This window comes from Podarcis bocagei (genome assembly GCF_964188305.1).
Source record: "Podarcis bocagei genome assembly, chromosome: 16".
Taxonomy (NCBI): Eukaryota; Metazoa; Chordata; class Lepidosauria; order Squamata; family Lacertidae; genus Podarcis; species Podarcis bocagei.
Window position 1 is genome coordinate 19345845 of NC_138142.1, and position 18567 is coordinate 19364411.

Sequence of the window (18567 nt, forward strand, 5' to 3'; positions counted from 1 at the left end):
ACATTCCTTTTTAACCAGGCCTTTGGTTGACCTGATGGACATCCTATGCCATTTTAAAAATGTGACTCTTTTTTGCGGGGAAGGGGGGTATTGTTTTTATTTTTATTTTATATATTGTGATCTTTTCTGTGAACTGCCCTGAGACTTCCGGGTACAGGGCGGTGTATAAATTCAATAAACAAATTAATTAAATAAAAACATGCGGTGGCATTTTTGCGCCCACACATTTTTGCGCCCATCACATGCAGCTGCACTTCAACTGACACAGAAAGAACTTCCCAAGGGATCAGGCCCCAGTGGTGCGCAATCATACCAATGTAGTTATGAGCATAGTGTGGAAACCCAAAAACGGGCCATTTCAATGTGGCTTCCTGCTTGTGGGAATGCTCTCCCCAGGGAGGCTGGCCAGGCGCCACTGCTACATATCCTTAGGCACCAGACAAAAGCATTCTCTTTTCACCAGGCCTTGGCTTTTAATTATCTATGGCATTTTTGCACAGGTGAGATGCTTTAATGTAGTTAAAAGCAAACAAACAAGATTATATTTTAGATTTTTTTAATGCTGGTTTTCATGTTTGTATGTATGTTTTTTATTTTTATATTGCTTAAAATACTCTTAAGTCGCTTTGAGTGGCCATGGCAAAAACCCCACCTAATATACTTAGTAAATAATAACAGTGACTAGAGTACCTTAGGGCATGGGACTTAGGCCACGAGAGACAAGGGTTCAAACACACACTAAACCACAAAGCTCTCTGGTAGGTAACCTTGGGCCAGTTACTGCCTCTTGGCCTATACAGCTGCTTACTAATATTTCCTGGTTTTCTTACTGGTCCTTCGCCATGAGGTCCAAGGGGGAAAGTGACAACATTATAAAAATACATTATTTAAAATTGGCTAAAACAATTTGCAATCAGACAAATAGGATGGGCATATATTCTTTGGGGGATGCAGGTGGCACTGTGGGTTAAACCACAGAGCCTAGGATTTGCCGATCAGAAGGTCGGCGGTTTGAATCCCTGTGACGGGGTGAGCTCCCATTGCTCGGTCCCTGCTCCTGCCAACCTAGCAGTTCGAAAGCACATCAAAGTGCAAGTAGATAAATAGGTACCGCTCCGGCGGGAAGGTAATCGGTGTTTCCGTGCGCTGCTCTGGTTTGCCAGAAGAGGCTTAGTCATGCTGGCCACATGACCCGGAAGCTGTACGCCGGCTCCCTCGGCCAGTAAAGCGAGATGAGCGCCGCAACCCCAGAGTCGACCACGACTGGACCTAATGGTCAGGGGTCCCTTTACCTTTACCTATATATTCTTTGTATGTATGTGTCAAAGGTCAGGATAAAACGGTTTTCAGCTTATGACAAAAGCTCTGTAATGTGCAAGGAGCACCTCTCGCCAGGAAGGAATTCCACAGGGGCTGCCACAGAACTCTTGGGGAACTGCCAAAAGGGTGCCTACCTCGCAAGGTTGTTGTGAGGGGAAAACACAGAGAGGAAAACACAGGCACACACTCTTTGGAGGAGAGGTGGGATATAAATGCTACTTCGGAAAGTTAAAACGAGGGCAGGCAGGCTGCCATTTGGATTTCTGCACCTGTTACACCCTCCCTCCCCCTGCCCTGCAGCGGCAGAACGTAAGCAGGTCCAGGGTTCAATTCTGGGTCTCTGTGCTTGAAAATGATGACCTCTACCAGCGACCTCCCAGAACCACCATCAGCCAGATTACGGAGCAGCGACAGAGGCAAGACTAATGGTCTGACTCAGCATAATAGGTGTGGGCAGCCTGGGGTCCTCCAGGTGTTGCCGAACTACAACTCCCATCATCCCTCGCCATTGGTTGCAGGGGCTGATGGGAGATGCTGTTTGGCAACACCTGGAGAGGAAAACATCTGGAGACAAGATTGTTTGCTGTTTGTCAGACCCATTAGCCACGGAAACGTGATTCTTACACCAGCCCCTAAAATACGCAGGCATGTGGGTTTGGCGACACCCGCGGCACCCGAGCCCTGTTGGGCAGACTCACGGAAGAGGGTATTTCTGCCACAGGACCTTGGGGGACAGCGTCTGGTAGACGGTTTTGGGCACCTTGCCCTCTGAGCTGCCGTTTCCTTGGCTGCTCTGCACGATTTTGGAGCATTCCATCTTCTCGTCCCACGTGCCAGACATGACATAGTGACTTGTGCCCTCCGCATCCATGACTAGGCCTGTCACCTAGGAAGGAACATTGAGGATTCAAAGCCCCTCCGTAGAGACGCAACGTCCGCCAGCAGCCGCGTCCCACCCAGCTCATGGTCTAGAGCAACCTTCCTCAACTTGGTTCCCTCCTGATGTTTAAAAGCACAACTTCCTTCATCCCTGACCATTAGACAAGCTGGCTAGGGCTGATTAATGTTAGAATCCAGCAATATCTGGAGGGCACTGGGTTAGAGAAGGCTTTTTTTAGAGTGAGAGTGCTCTTAGGCCCACATCCTGCTGGTGGGGCTTGTTAGTTTGCATTTCTTGGTACAGAAAGTATTGATCTGATGTGTAGAGATCGTTCCTATTCTAATTAATTCAAGAGGCTTCTGGAAGCTTCTCTGTGTGAAAGAAACAAGCAGAAGGTTCATGATTGTCAGGGAACTGACATCGGAGTGAGAGGCGAAGGGGAGGCTCCCAGATGATGCTGGCGAAGGACCCAGCAGCAGGGGGAGAAACAGCTCAGTAGAGGGGGAAGCCAATCAGCGCAACACCAGGGATAAAGGGGGGCAGACGGGGGAATTGGAGAGAGGGCTCCAGGACTCTTCACTGGACATCAGTGAGGAGAGTCCAGGTCCTCCGCTACCCACACCTTCCCTGTGCAAAAGACTCCCGCGCAGTGAGAGGAGGAGGAGACTGGGTGTCAAAAAACTTTTATGTTGGAAGAGGTTCAAGAAACGCCCACTGACGGATTCTGCCAGTGACTGAGGCAGCCACGATGAGAAGGGGCTGTGCAGTCAGAAAGGTTTAACAAGGCAAATTAACCGAGAAAGGCACCAGTTTACGCACGAGTAACTCATACCTATTACAATGATGTTTGGGTTATTCCTTCAGAGAAGCTGAGTACAGCTGGCTTAAACTGGTTCTGTTATCTCTTTCTGTCAAGGTCATACTGACTATAATAATAATACGGCCAGAAGGAGCCTGAGTTTCACTTTTTTCTATCTTTCTTTCCAACTGTGTGGTGTTCTGTACATAGTATGCTTAATGTTAAGGTTTTAATCTTATTGTAAGTTATTGTAAGTTTAAGTTAAGTCTGCTGCAACTGGATTTCTTATGGACAGTGCCAATCCTGAATGTATTGGATTTGTGACCATTATGCTCAATTGCCTTCAGTAGCAGTAAAGTTCTGCTGGATGAAATATTAATTGCCTCTAGTCTTATTTTTTGGGAATCCTGCAACGTGTTTACTCTGCTAACTATACATTGGAATCTGCTCTGGATCAATATTGAGTAGAATTTCATGTCAGGGCTTCCCATGAGGGGATCTGGTCGCCCACTGCGAAGAAGCAGGACTAGACGGGCAATTGGGCTCCTACGTTTTTATTGTCAAGTATAGTGATTTAATTTACCGAAACTGGGAATGCTTGAATGTCATTGCTGTGTGTGTAATTCTGGAACCTTCCCCAGTAACTCTCGTGTGATTGGCTAATTTTGGCCACATGGGCAGCATCCTATTACATTCTCCATTTTGTTTTGTGAGTGACTTGACTGTGACTGCTGCATTTCCCTGAATATTGAAGTAGAGACTGTATCAGATAACTCTCTAAATGCAATACAGGAGAGGAATGATGCTGTTTCTGTGTGAATGTGACAGACAGAAGTACAGAAGTTGATGTTCTCCCAAGAAGCAATAAGGACAAGTCTGCCAGAAGGAGAAAGTGGAAACCTCTCAGTTGGAACTGCGTGGCCTAGCTGGGTAATGGACCTAAGGCTGAGTGCAAGTATTGGAAAGAGAGAAAAACACAGCTTGTTTTAATCTGTAAAGAAGCTGTAATCTTCAACTAAGAAAAACTAAGCTGATGCTTGAATAAGCATGTGAATGTAAATAATTTGCATATATTCTTCTTTAGCTCTGTGTTCAGCAAGTACAGTGGTACCTTGGTTGTTGAATGGCTTGGCTCCTGAACAAATCGGCCCCTGAACGCTGCAAACCTGGAAGTGAGTGTTTCAGTTTGCAAATGTTTTTCGGAAGACGAACATCCAACGCGGCTTCCACGGCTTCCGATTGGGTACAGGAAGCTCCTGCAGCCAAGCCTTGGTTTTCGAATGGTTCCGGGAGTTGAACGGACTCCCGGAGCGGATTGACAACCAAGCTACCACTGTAAAAGCTTTTGAATAGATCAACAGGTGTTTGGACATTGTTTTAATTTCAAGAAGAGAGTAGGTATTGCACAGGATTTAGCTTCCTAGCTGCAATTTAGCTATTCTGCTAGCACTTAGCACTGTCCAACGGACTCTGGTTACATATGGAGAAAAGATTGATGATGACCATAAAGGACTTTATAGGGGTGAAGCCTGTGGGCATCTTGGACTAGATGGGTCTTTGGCCATGAAATGACCATTGCAATTATAAACCGGATGATTCAATTTTATTATTGTAATACATGTGTATGCTTTTATTCAGATGTTATGTGGTGCCCACGAAATGTTGCTGAACTACAACTCCCATCAAATCCCAACAGCATGGGGCCAGTGGTCAGGGATGATGGGAGTTATAGTCCAACACAACACCCAGAAGGCAGCATGTTGGCTACCCCTGTTTCAACTAACTTATGCTCTCTGGTTTTCTTTTTCCCTTTTAAAATAGAACTTTTTATTTAATTTTCAACTAACTGAACATAAAAGTTCCCCTCTCTCTCTCCCAGAACAGATGATCCGTTCATCAAGTCTTGCCATAAACTTGTTTGTCAATTCGGTGGGTGCTGGTCATTGAAATGTTATTTGACAATCTTATAAAAGGCCACTGTATTTCAATGAAGTCACATGTGCAGTTCAGAGCATGCACCCCTTTTTGTCTGTTTTTCAGACAAAGATTACATTCTGCCATCATCATGCCTTGTGTGGATATTCCAAGTCCTTTCCTGTGGCTTGTGAGATGCTGTTGAGGGTCCAACTCCCATAATCTTCAACCAGGACAGCCAAGGGTCAGGGAATGATGGGAGTTGGAGTCCAACGAATTCTAGAAGGCTACAGGTTAGTCACCCCCAGTATAAAGGCAGAGTAGCCCTGCATCTCTCAGGGGGGGCGGAGGCCTACCTTTCGGGGGACATCTCTGGAGAAATAGCTGTAGGGAGTGAATTTCAGTTGGCATTTGTCTTTTGATTTGTAGTTGATGATTTCTATGTCACCAGACTAGGGGAAAAGAGAGGAAAGAAAATGAAAAGAGATTAGTTCTACATTTCTTCCATATCTACCCCACCAGCAATTCGGGAGAGATTTCTCGACTTTCAAAATAATATGGGGGTAACGCGGGTGGCGCTGTGGGTTAAACTACAGAGCCTAGGACGTGCCGATCAGAAGGTCGGCAGTTCGAATCCCCGCGACGGGGTGAGCTCCTGTTGCCCGGTCCCTGCTCCTGCCAACCTAGCAGTTCAAAAGCACCTCAAAGTGCAAGTAGATAAATAGGTACCGCTCTGGTGGGAAGGTAAATGGCATTTCCGTGCGCTGCTCTGGTTTGCCAAAAGGGGCTTAGTCATGCTGGCCACATGATCCGGAAGCTGTACGCCGGCTCCCTTGGCCAATAAAGCGAGATGAGCGCCACAACCCCAGAGTCGGTCACGACTGGACCTAATAGTCAGGGGTCCCTTTACCTTTACCTTAACCTCTGAGTATCTTGAAAGCTCCATGTACGTTACTCTAAACCACAAAAGGGCTTTAAATCATGCCTTTTTTTAAGCAACGCCAAACACGTGCCAAAATAAGATTGAATGCAGCTGTTTAAAACACAGGATGTGCATGTAAATTCTATTAAGTTAAAAGCAATAATATATCAACTTGCAACAGGGTTGCTTCCGCAAATATTTAATCATTCCTACATAGAAGTAAGAGAGGCCAATTACTCAGATGCAACAGATATTTGTCTTGCAGGATGGGAAGTCTATTGGGCCATTTCACACTGGGCTTGCCATCGAGGGTAAGGTCGGAAGGGAGTCACCGTGCCCTATCTCAGCTTGCCAAAGAGTGTACCTGTTCTGTCGCTCACCTGCAAATGTGTGCTGCTGCTTTCACTCTTTGCACCTTCAGGGGAGCACATGAATGCACAATGTGTGAGAAGACTCACAGGAAGCCTTCAGTAATGTATATATAAGGAGGCCCACCCACTGTCCCTAGTATGGGCTCCATTCTCGGTGCAGTACATAGTTAAAACTATGGAACTCACTCCTGCAGGGAGGCACCAGGGACCGCCACCAGGTTGGATGGCTTTCAAAGAGGACTGGACCAATTCATGGAAGAGAAGTGGGTACCAGCCACAATGGCTATGCTGGAGTCAGCAGTGCTCCTGGCTGACAGTTGCTGGAAACCACAGGAGGGGAGAGAGCTCTTGTACTCAAATCCTGCCCATTGGGACATCTGGTTAGTCACTGTGAGAACAGGATGCTAGACCAAAGGGGCCATTGGCTTGATCCAGCAAGCTCTTCTTGTGTTCTTCCATTAATTCCCACTACCCGTGACTGTGACGTTAACATAGGAGAGTGCTGGAGGTGAAATAGTTAAACAGGCTACCCAATCAGAACCCAGGGGGTGGAGTCAGAGGGACTATAAAACCAGCTCTGGGAGGGGCGAAGGGAGAGTTCGTTGGGAGTTGGGTGGTTGGTTGGAGTGGGAGTGAATTGGGATAGAGTCTGTGGGTAGGTTGAGTTAGTGTAGCGAAATAAGCTGAGTCAGGAACAGTTAGGGGCTAGGAAGACAAGTAAATACAGTGGTACCTCAGGTTAAGTACTTAATTCGTTCCGGAGGTCCGTACTTAACCTGAAACTGTTCTTAACCTGAAGCACCACTTTAGCTAATGGGGCCTCCTGCTGCCACTGCGCCGCCGGAGCACAATATCTGTTCTCATCCTGAAGCAAATGCTTAACCTGAAGCACTATTTCTGGGTTAACAGAGTCTGTAACCTGAAGCGTATGTAACCTGAAACGTATGTAACCCGAGGTACCACTGTATCTGAGAGGTGGTTTAGTGAGTAAAAGCAGGTAGCGGAAGTTATAGGTCTGGATAGGCACCCCATGATTGTATTGGACGGATACCGTTTATGTAACCACACGCTTGTTAAACTGCAATAAATAAACAGAAGTTTATGTTCCAATAAACTGACTGACTCAGTATTGTACCAGGTAGGGCCTGGGTGGTGGCAGCGAGAAATAAAGTGGTGGCACAGGGATCAATAGACGGTGAAACGTCCGGGGACCCTGTGTGATCGCCACAGTGACCGCTAGGGGAGTTCTTGCTCAGCTGACCTGGTCGATCCAGAGCTTGCCCACGATGATGTTGTGAACGGTGGAGGTCACCTTCTGCCAGACGTAGTGGTTGCCGCTGGAGTGGAATTCCAAGTGGATGTAACCTAGAGGGAAGGAAAGAGACACTCTTGCTTCTAGGTCCTGCTTGCGGGCTCCCCACAGGCCACAGTGGGAACAGGATGCTGGGCTAGATGGACTTCTGATCTAATCCAGGCAACAGGCTCTTCAAAGGCCTCTCATTAAGGGGTGGGATTTCTGATGAACATCATGTGCTTGCTCACTGCCCACCATGGAGATGGACTAAATATTCCATCATGCCTGGGCAGCAGGATTCACATAACAGGGGAAAGGGGACGAAGGGGGCTTCTGGGAGGGTGTTTATTATAGGATCCTCACGCAGGCACATTTTTTGGGCAGGGTCCACACAACATGGTTGGCATCAAAATGCCAGCCCACCCACCTATCCCTAATTTGATCCAGATTTACACTTCCTGGGGGGGGGGGGTCGGACTTTGGTAATTTAAAAAAGTCCCAACAAGATCTGTGGACCCACTGAATGGCAGCAGTTTCCCAGGGTTTTGGGCAGGGCATTCCCAGCCCTACCTGGAGATGCCAGGGCCTGAGCCTGGGACCTTCTGCATGCATTGCAAAGGCTCCATCCCTGTGCCACAGGGCCTTCCCCACAGGTTCCCCCATGTTCCAACTCTGACGTGACAGCACAAGCCAATCTCGAAAGGGGTCTTTCTGCACTTTCTCAAAGATTCTAGCAGCCATCACTGGGACCATTAGAGGGAGAGGATGTAGCACTTGGAGACGGCTCAGAGCATCCCTTCCTCTACTAGCCAACTCCCACTGCTGAGGTTGTCAACTCCTCTGTCTGGTTTAGAATCAGTTCCATGACCTGCTGAATTGCTGCCAGCCATGAACATGGAAAGGCCTTGGGAGAACCTCAAAACAGCCTAAGGGCACTCCCAGACTGTCGCTATCTTCATTCAGTCGGTTGCCGGCAAAAATATATATGTTGATTTGGTGCTCTTAAATAGAAGAGGAGATCTCTTAGATCAGGGTTTCCCAAACTTGGGTCTCCAGTTGTTTTTGGACTACAATTCCCACCACCCCTGACCACTGGTCCTGCTAGCTAGGGGTGATGGAAGTTGTAGTCCAAAAACAGTTCAGGAAACCCTGCCTTAGAGATACAAGGAATTCCCCAACAACAGCGGCTAACGCCAAGGTTGAAGGTACAATCCCCGTAAGGGACAGCTGCATATTCCTGCATTGCAGGGGGTTGGACTAGGCGTCTTCAAACTCGGCCTTCCAGGTGTTTTTGGCCTACAACTCCCATGATCCCTAGCTAGCAGGATCAGTGGTCAAGGATGATGGGAATTGTAGTCTCAAAACATCTGGAGGACCGAGTTTGAGGAAGCTTGGACTAGATGATCCTCAGGGTCCCTTCCAACCCTATGATTCTATGATCTATGCCAAGGAATGATTAACTGCCGAGGACACAGAACGTTCTACCTGGGGAGCAGGTGCTTACCCAGCGGCATGATGGAGAGGTATTTGCCTCGGAACTTGCTGGCAATGGTGATTTCCTGCCACAGTGTCCAGCCTCGCTTGGAATAGACATGATGGGCCGCGGCCGGAGGGTGATGACTCACCTGGAGTGAGGGGAGACCCAAGGAGAAACAAACCCCAATGATGTTAGGTCTAAGTGGTTGGCAAAACAGTTCAGCAGGCCCACAACTTGTGCAAGGGTTATGTTCCAGGGGTCAGTGCACAAACTCAACATTGCACGAAGTCAGAAGGATCCCTGAAACCATTCCCACCATCCGAGATCTCAGAGAGCCCTGTGAGATCTTTTGCAACAGTCCCAGAGCCCTGCAAGCAAGGTACCGGGCTTCAAAAGCTGTTTCCACAAAGGAAAATCCTGTGGATGGCCCTACAAGATCTCACAAGATCTCCGTATCCAACAGTCTCCTGCTCCCTTTCTATTTCTTTATTCACGATCCATCTAAAGTTGCAGTTGTGTAAGAAAGATAAGCGTTAAGTTGCAGGCCTGCTGTAAACACTAAATGTATTATGAGATAATGGCTGCGAACCCAGTTTTTTTGTTCTGTAAAGTTTCCCTTCCTTCCTTTTCCCTTTTCTGTTTCTTATTGGATTTCTATTTTACTAATACAATAAAGTTCTTTCTTTCTTTCTTTTTAATTTTTATTGGAAATTTTATTTACAACATAACACAGATCCCCCACCCCCCAACACAGAAATCCACGCCCATGACATGAACATAACAAACAACAAGCATAATATACAACAATACAAACAATCAAATAAAATACTTCCTTTTTCCTGTTTCTGGCATCCTTATTTACTTCTTATAAGCTGTTTCCTTTATGAATAATTATTAAGATTTTTCTAATTATAACTTAAATATCCACAAAGTCTCCTGCAGACATTAATTGAAACAAGTCCAGGTATGAATTTTAGGGCACTGTTTTGTGAAGTATTCTCTGCATTTTCCCCATGCTTTTTGAAATTCTTGTCTAGTGTGGTCTCTAATTGCTTCTGTTAATCTAGCCAGTTCAATATACTCTAACAGTTTGTCTTGCCATTCCATTTTTGTTGGCACAATTTCTTTTTTCCAGTTTTTAGCAATTAGGATCCTTGCCGCTGCTGTGGCATAGAGGAATATATTCTGATCTTCCCTTGCTATACCTGCGTCCATTATCCCTAGTAGAAAAGCTTCTGTATTTTTTATAAAGTTATACTTAAACATTTTTTTAAGCTCGTCATATACTATGTATAGTATAGTACACAAGGGACCTCTGACCATTAGGTCCAGTCGTGACCGACTCTGGGGTTGCGGCGCTCATCTCGCTTTATTGGCCGAGGGAGCCGGCGTACAGCTTCTGGGTCATGTGAACAGCATGACTAAGCCGCTTCTGGCGAACCAGAGCAGCGCACGGAAATGCCGTTTACCTCCCCGCCGGAGTGGTACCTATTTATCTACTTGCACTTTGACATAAAGTTCTGAACATTTAAAAAGGAACAAATAAATGAAACTACGGATGCGAGTAATCTGGGTCTGAGCTGGAAGAGAATGGCAGGCCCATCCACAGCCAAGCAGAGGATGTCAACCCAGGTCTCCGTGGCCCAAGCCCCATGTGGGCCCACCCCACAACGGCACACCAGCTCCCCTCCCCTTTTCCTCACCTGCTCGCAAAGAGAGCGAAAACCCAGCTCATCTAGCCGGTCCAGCTCATAGGTCTCGCCCAGGAGCGGATTGAATGGCTTCGCTGTCCGGTGGACTGTCGTCGAGTAGGAAGACACGGAGAAAGCAGCCACAAAGCACATCTGCTCAATGGAGCTCTCGCACTTGACGGCTTTGTCAAGCAGTTCATGGTACTCGAGGTCCTCTGTTAGTCTCTGCAGCATGGATAGCGGCTCATTGAAGTTCACCTGCAGAAAGCCAGAGAGGTTGGTTGCTAACCCAAAGGGAGGAGAAGGGAATCACTCTCTTTCTATCTCATTTTTTATTATTATTTGAAGGCACTTATATACCACTTCGGTCCCCGCGCCTGCCAACCTAGCAGTTCAAAAGCACCCCTGGGTGCAAGTAGATAAATAGGGACCGCTTACCAGCGGGAAGGTAAACGGCATTTCCATGTGCTGCGCTGGCTCACCAGATGCAGCTTCGTCACGCTGGCCACGTGACCCGGAAGTGTCTGCGGACAGCGCTGGCTCCCGGCCTATAGAGTGAGATGAGCGCACAACCCTAGAGTCTGGCAAGACTGGCCCGTACGGGCAGAGGTACCTTTACCTTTATATATCACTTAGTATTTCAAAAATCTCCACGCAGCAGTAAGGGAGCAGACACCTTATAATCCAATATAATCTATTGGATCGCCCCCTGCAGAATGCAAACCCTGTGATGTTTGCTGAAAGCCAGTGAGAAAAAGAGGCCTCCCATGAGTGGTCTGGGCTACTTTTGCAAGTTGGGACAGGAGGGGTGGAAATCTATCCGCCATCACACACACACACACACACACACACACACACACACACAACACCATAGAATTGTAGAGTTGGAAGGGACCATGAGGATCATTGAGTCCAACCTCCTGCAATGCAGGGATCTTTTTGCCCAACCTGGGGCTCAAACCCACAACCCTGAGACTACGAGGCTCATGTTCTACCGACTGAGCTATTCAGCTGTTTAAATGTCCTCGAGCAACCACTCCCAAAGGCTTCCAGATGATCTCCTTTGCTGTATGAAGAGGAAACTGCCTCTGCTGTTGGGGGCTGCAAATGGGGGGAGAGAGAGAGCTGTTGCGCTCAAGTCTTGCTTGCAGGCTTTCTTCCCAAGAGGCACCTGGCTGGCCACTGTGGGAAGATGATGCTGGACTGGATGGGCCCTTGGCCTGATCCTGCTACTGGACTCTTCTGTTGTTATTTATTAGGCAAGAAGGGATATATCAGGCATAGGCAAACTTAGCTCTCCAGATGTTTTGGGACTACAACTCCCATCATCCCCAGCCAACAGGACCAGTGGGCAGGGATGATGGGAATTGTAGTCTCAAAACATCTGGATGGCTGAGTTTGCCTATGCCTGGGATATATGGATGGGGGAACAGCAAGCATCTCTCTATTTAAAAAAAAAAAACGGGAGGGGAGTGAATGTTATGCTGCAGCTGAGCGAGTATGATTAACAACTTGGCTGGGAAACCCATAAAGGAGCATGTAATATATATGTATATATAATTGCAAGTGGTATGTGTCTGTATCTGAAGTCCTTTGTCATCCACACAAAAAGCTCCCCGCGAAGGCGGAAGATTTACCGTCATGCCAAAACGATATTACATTTCCAAGCCTCTCCCAGTGTGGCTTTTCTATGTGAACTTTAATCTCTTTGCTGCCACAGGAGCGGCAATGACTGATTTAAAGGCCCCGACGGATCGTTCCATTTGGCCCACTGCTGCAATTTTACGGATTGTGTGTATTGGATGCAGGGATTATTTATACATCGCAGTGCCAGGGCTATTAAGGGGCCTCTGTGTCCTTCGCCAGGGGCACGTTCCTGCGTAATTGAAGGGGAAAGACTCCCTGTTGACTCAAAGGGGGAGTGGAGACACTGTACAAAGACCAGGCTCTGCTGTGAGCAAACCCCCCACCCCACCCCTCTTTCTCTGCTACCCACTGGGGGTGGGAGGGAAGGAAAGGGCCTAAGACAAGCACAGGCAAACTCAGGCCTCCAGATGGACCAGTGGTCCAGGGATGATGGGAGTTGTAGTCCCAAAACATCTGGAGGCCAGAGTTTGCCTATGCCTGGCCTAAGATTTTGGAACAGCAAGAACCTCTGCAGCAAAAGGGGGAAATGCTGGTGTTAGATACTCAAGGCTAAAGCAGATTCCCTTCACTGAGAGTGGGACGCTGGGGGAAAGAGGCAAACATCTCCATCGTTCTGCCCGAACACTGAGGTCCAGCGCCAAGGGCCTTCTGGTGGTTGCCTCGCTGCGAGAAGCCAAGTTACAGGGAACCAGGCAGAGGGCCTTCTCGGTAGTAGCACCAGCCCCGTGGAACTCCCTCCCACCAGATGTCAAAGAGAAAAATAACTACCAAACTTTTAGAAGACATCTGAAGGTAGCCCTGTTTAGGGAAGCTTTTAATGTTTAATAGGTTATTGTATTTTGGTGTTTTGTTGGAAGCCGCCCAGAGTGGCTGGGGAAACCCAGCCAGATGGGTGGGGTATAAATAATAATAATAATAATAATAATAATAATAATAATAATAATAATAATAATAATTATTATTATTATTATTATTATTATTATTATTATACCTGTCTGTGTTGGGGAAAGGCTGTAGCTCAGTGGAAAAGCATCTGCTTCCCATGCAGAAGGTCCCAGGTTCAACCCCCAGGGAGGGTTGGGAATCTCCTCTGCCTAAAGAGGCACTGCCAGTCAGTGCAGACTGCCCTAAGTTAGACGGACCAATTGTCTGACTTCAGTAAAAGGCAGCTTCCAATGTTCCTACAGGGACTGAGATAACCAGGAGGTGTGAAGGCCCACTTTATTAAATTTAAATGTGCTTCTTTTGTGTTGAACTTTAAAAAATGCACAAGGATATCTGCACCTGAGTTGAGCATTAGGAAATCCATTTTGACCATTGGGGGATAGATTTTCTCACCTGCCTTGCCCCACCGTCCAACCCCTGGACCTTTCTAAATGAATTTCTTAATGGGATACTTGGACTTGACCTATTGGTAAGCTGTATGTATATGTCAAATGAACTGTTTAAACTTTGTGTTTCTCAAACTCAGGTCTCTGACTGTTGTTGGACTACAATTCCCATCATCCCTAGCTCAAGGATGATGGGAACTGTAGCCCAACAACAGCTGGAGATTCTACTTTGAGAAACACTGGTTCAACTGCTGATTATTAATTTTTTAGTATTACATTGCAGGAACATCATATGTCCTATTATGTATTGTTATTGTGTAGACATTTATTTATTTTAATGCGAACTGCTTTAGGCACAGATTTACTTGTGAGAAATGCAGGCTATAAATATACTGACTATGACAATCTGCAAAGGGAAGAACTGCCAGAGCATCTCTGCTACGGAGAGCATCGGCAGCAGCATCTGCCCTGCGTGGGCTCAATCAGGAAGCAGCTCTGGAAATGTAACAAGCAAGCATTCAATTACTTCCTGATTAAACATATCTGATTGTTTCAAAAGCAGGCGCTGCCAGTGGCTTGTGTGCTGCTGGGCCGCTGCCAACCCCGGCTAACTGTCCAGGCACTCCTGAGCAGAGAATGTAGGTGACTTTCTTGCCTTTGAAGGCAGAGTTTAAACCTTCCCTCTCCCCACCACCAACTCCCCACAACAGTAACGGACCTGCTCAGCCACACAAGCCACAAATCTTCGCCACTACCGGCCAACTGGGTTCCTGTGGCCACAACCAGCCTTGTCACTAATGGGGGAAAAAAAGGCTGGGATGTGAAACTGCTTTAGCCCTTTTTCTGTTGCCAAAGGTCCCATTCTCTCTCTCTCTCCCTCTCTCTGCTTGCTACCTTATAGGACCAATTGTAAGCAGCATTAAATGAGCCTTTGCATCTAACAATTGGGTTTCTTGAAATGCCAGTAAGGGAGAAGTGGGTGTTGCAGGGGAGGGGGCTGATAAATAAACAGGAAGGGAGCAAATATGAGGGTGGAGTTTAACCCTTTTCTCCCTTGTTGCAACCCTGAAACTAGCACAGTGGTACCTCCGGTTGCAGATGGGATCCTTTCTGGAGGTCTGGCCGGATCCCGAGTTTTTGCAACCAGAGTGACTGCTTCTGCGCATGTGTGCACAGCAGTAGAGCACTTCTGCGCATGTGCACGCGGCAAAAACCTGGAAATACATTTCCGTGTTTGCCGCTTACGTATCCTGAAATTTACGTAACTGGAGGGATACTTAAGCGGAGGTACAACTATATTTTGTTTCAGGGGAAGTGGGGAGGAGAGAGGATTCCTCTATCGGTGCCATTCAAAGCAGATTGCTGTCAAAGAGCCTAAGTGTTTGGGAAATCTCCCTGACTTAGCCAGCGAGATGGTGATTGCTTATCCCCGCTTCCCCCTAAGGTCCCAGGGCAAGTCGCAATAATCGCAATGTTAAAAGCAGTTTGAAACGACTTACTGTAACAGGAATAAGGTGGATCCAAAAAGTATACAACGCAAGTGTCAGATTTCAGGGTAAAGAGGTGCACCTCCAACAGATGCTCAACTGGTTGGACTTAATACAAAAAAAAACCCCTTATCGCACTGTGTGTGTAGGAACTAGCATACTGTACGAAGGTAAAGTTCGCATCAATTTCTCTTCCCACTTTTATCTCTGGCCCCACCCAACACTGGCATGCGGCCCCCGGGAAGGCCACCCAGAAGGAGAATGTGGCCTGGAAATGCCCCACCCCCACCCCCGGAACCAGAGCATGGGGCAGTGGGGAATCACATACAGGCATGGGAATCTTGGACAGTTCTTTGCCAATGCAGTTCTTCATTATGCTCCAGAGGTTAAGGCTGTAGTTGGGCTTGTCCGGGACCCGAGTCCGCCTCTTCTTCTTGTGAACGCCATCTTTGCTTGAACCGTCGTAGCTGGCTTGGTGAGAGCTGTCGAACACCTGGGGAGGAAGAAGAGCAGGAGGGAGAGTTCAAGGGGCCGGTCAGCCAGCAACACACCTTGAGACTTTCAGCTCCCCGCCAGCCTCTGCATATGGGAAAGTGATCTCCCCAGCAGCCCAAAATCGCAACGGCTGCTGTCTTTAATTCAGATTGCTAATTTTAGCTGCTTGGCTGTGCTTTCATATGCTTGCCCCTGAATGGCAAAGGCTAGCAGCTGATACAAATAAATGTCTATCATATTGATAAAGGAGTACCTCCACCCCCATTGTTCAGCCCCTACACTGAGATCCGGCATTGAGGGCCTTCAGGCAGTTCCCTTCACTGTGCGAAGTGAGGCTACAGGGAACCAGGCAGAGGGCCTTCTTGGTAGTGGCACCTCCCCTGTGGAAAGCCCTCCCATCAAAAGTCAAGAAGATAAAAAACCACACCAATTTGAGAAGACATCTGAAGGCGGCCCTGTATGAGGAAGTCTTTAATGTTGTTGTGTTTTTAATATTTTGTAGGGAGCCACCCAGGGTGGCTGGGGCAACCCAATCAGAGGAGCGGGGTACAAATAATAAAATTATTATTATTATGGGGAGGAAGGTATTGCAGGTGGGTGGGGGGTGTTGGCAGGCCAATGACAAGCTTAGGAAGCTCATTGTGGCTGGAAGTGGTTCTCTGGGATTTCAAATAAGGCTTCTCTTCCAGAAAAGTAGAAGCTCTGCCCCATCAGTGAGCCATAGCCCCTTCCTTAGGACATGTATGGTGCCACCAAGGGGGTGGGGTGTGAAATTCCCATTTCAAACTTTGCAAAATGCGCTTACGTTGTCGTCCAGGTTCCAGCTCTCCCCTCGGCCTTCGCTGGTCCCGCTAATGTTGCTCCCGGCACGCCTGCAGAGAAAACGCAGGGGGCAGCGGTGAGTGAGGCGGCGCACAGAAGCCCGGAGCCGTGAGCGAGAGTTACCCATCCACAACGGAAGCCTCTGCTGCAGAACATGCCCTTGAGAGGGAGTGTCACAAATGGGCGGGTTCTGATATGCAAATGCACGGCTTCACATTCCTACAAAGCCAGCTTGCCACCCAGCTTGTCCAAAGCCCAAAGGCAAGATTTTCTGGACCAGGCAGGTGAGAAGAGTGAACTGGGCACAGGAACAGAAGAAGAGGCTGCTGGATCAGGCCAGTGGTCCACCTAGTCCAGCATCTTGTTCTTGCAGTGGCCAATCAGATGCCCCAATGGGAAACCCACAAGCAGGATTCATATAAAAGAGCCCTCTTTGCTCCCGAGGTTCCCAGCAACTGGTATTCAGAAACATTGATGCCTCTCTGACTGTGAAGGCAGAGCATAGCCATTCTGGTATCCCTCTCCTCCATGAATTTGTCCAATCCTCTTTTAAAGCATTCAAGTTGGTGGTCCTCACTGCCTCATGTGGCAGTGAGTTCCACGGTTTTTTTAAAAAAGAGCTTTCTTTTATCTGCTCTTTCACTGAATAGGTTGGAGGCACTGAAAGAAAGGTGGTTTCTTTCCCCCACTTCAAGTTGAATGCAACTGGCCCACTCATTAGGGGTGGCCTTCTAAGCATCTAATGAAAAGCCAAACTTGTCTTCTGAAAATGGGCAAGATCTAAAAGAGGCCTGCTATCCATTGCCAAGGGCTCCAAAGAGAGGAATTGCTCTCTTTCACAATCTATTTGTTTTGCATTCATCCTGATCCACCTGCACAAAGCTTGCACAGAGGTTAGAATAATAGAATCATAGAATCGTAGAATTGGAAGGGAACCCCAGGGGTCATCTAGTCCAACCCCCTGCAATGCAGGAATCTCAGCTAAAGCATCCGTGACAGATGGCCATTCAACTTCTGCTTAAAAATCTCCAAGGAAGGAAAGTCTACAACCTCCTTAGGTAGACCCTGTTCCACTGTCAAACAGCTCTTACTATCAGAAAGTTCTTCCTGATATTTAGTCGGAATCTCCTTTCTTGTAACTTGAAGGCGTTGGTTCGAATCCTGCCTTCCGGAGCAGGAGAAGACAAGCTTGCTCCCTCTTCCACATGACAGCCCTTCAGAGATTTGAAGATGGCTGTCATATCTCCTCTCGGTCTCTTTTCCAGGCTAGCTCCTTCAACCATTCCTCAGCAGGCTTGGTTTCCAGACCCTTGATCAACCTGGTAGATTACAGGTGAAATTTGGAAAATTAGAATATCGTGGAAAAGTTCATTTATTTCAGTAATTCAACTTAAAAGGTGAAACTAATATATGAGATAGACTCATGACATGCAAAGTGCAATATTGCTCTATTTGCAGTCCTTGTTTTGCCGATTTCATTTAATATTCTAATTTTCTGAGATTTTCATCAGCTGTACGCCATGATCATCACAATTATAACAAATAAAGGCTTGACATATCTCGCTTTGCATGTCATGAGTCTATCTCATATATTAGTTTCACCTTTTAAGTTGAATTACTGAAATAAATGAACTTTTCCAAGATATTCTAATTTCCTGAGTTTCCACCTGTATATCTACTCTCAAACATTTACTCTGATTTGTTTGTGGGCAGGTTATACAACAACAGTCCTTCATTCTTATTTGCTTGGGGGCTGCTTATGCAACTTCCCGCTGATCATATGTCCATTCCAACTCTTTTGAATGCACTTCCCTGTCACTTCCCTAACAGCAGACGGTCAGTTTCTTTCTTCTTCTTTTTATAGTGGATTTTGTTATGCTAGGGTTTCCGACTGCCTGGCGGCTCCCAAGGAGCAGGTGCCATACCTACCGGTGGTGCTTCGATGGATCCGCAGCTACTGTGATGAAAGCTTGTGCGTCCTCCATGGCATCGAAGTACTCCGTCTCCTCATCTTCATCACTGGCTTCCGCTTTCACGCTCTGTATGCTCCCTGCTGGCAGACAGAATCATGGAATTGTAGAGTTGGAAGGGGGCCCCCTGAGGATCATTTAGTCCAA

The 18567-nt window shown here is 47.2% G+C and overlaps 1 protein-coding gene across 5 annotated transcripts in view; it reads right to left on the minus strand.

Moving 5' to 3' along the window:
* OSBP2 (oxysterol binding protein 2) overlaps positions 1 to 18567 on the minus strand; it is a gene marked incomplete at its 5' end in the record, with an annotated part of 180987 nt that overhangs the window by 7314 nt on the left and 155106 nt on the right. For 4 of the 5 annotated variants that reach the window (XM_081174815.1, XM_081174817.1, XM_081174819.1 and 1 more), the window contains 8 exons: positions 2019 to 2206; positions 5270 to 5365; positions 7468 to 7571; positions 9005 to 9125; positions 10681 to 10926; positions 15462 to 15626; positions 16434 to 16500; positions 18380 to 18503. In XM_081174815.1, coding sequence (XP_081030941.1) covers positions 2019 to 2206; positions 5270 to 5365; positions 7468 to 7571; positions 9005 to 9125; positions 10681 to 10926; positions 15462 to 15626; positions 16434 to 16500; positions 18380 to 18503 — 1111 coding nt within the window. The remainder of the gene's footprint in view (positions 1 to 2018; positions 2207 to 5269; positions 5366 to 7467; positions 7572 to 9004; positions 9126 to 10680; positions 10927 to 15461; positions 15627 to 16433; positions 16501 to 18379; positions 18504 to 18567) is intronic. The other variant, XM_081174816.1, reaches the window with a different exon arrangement.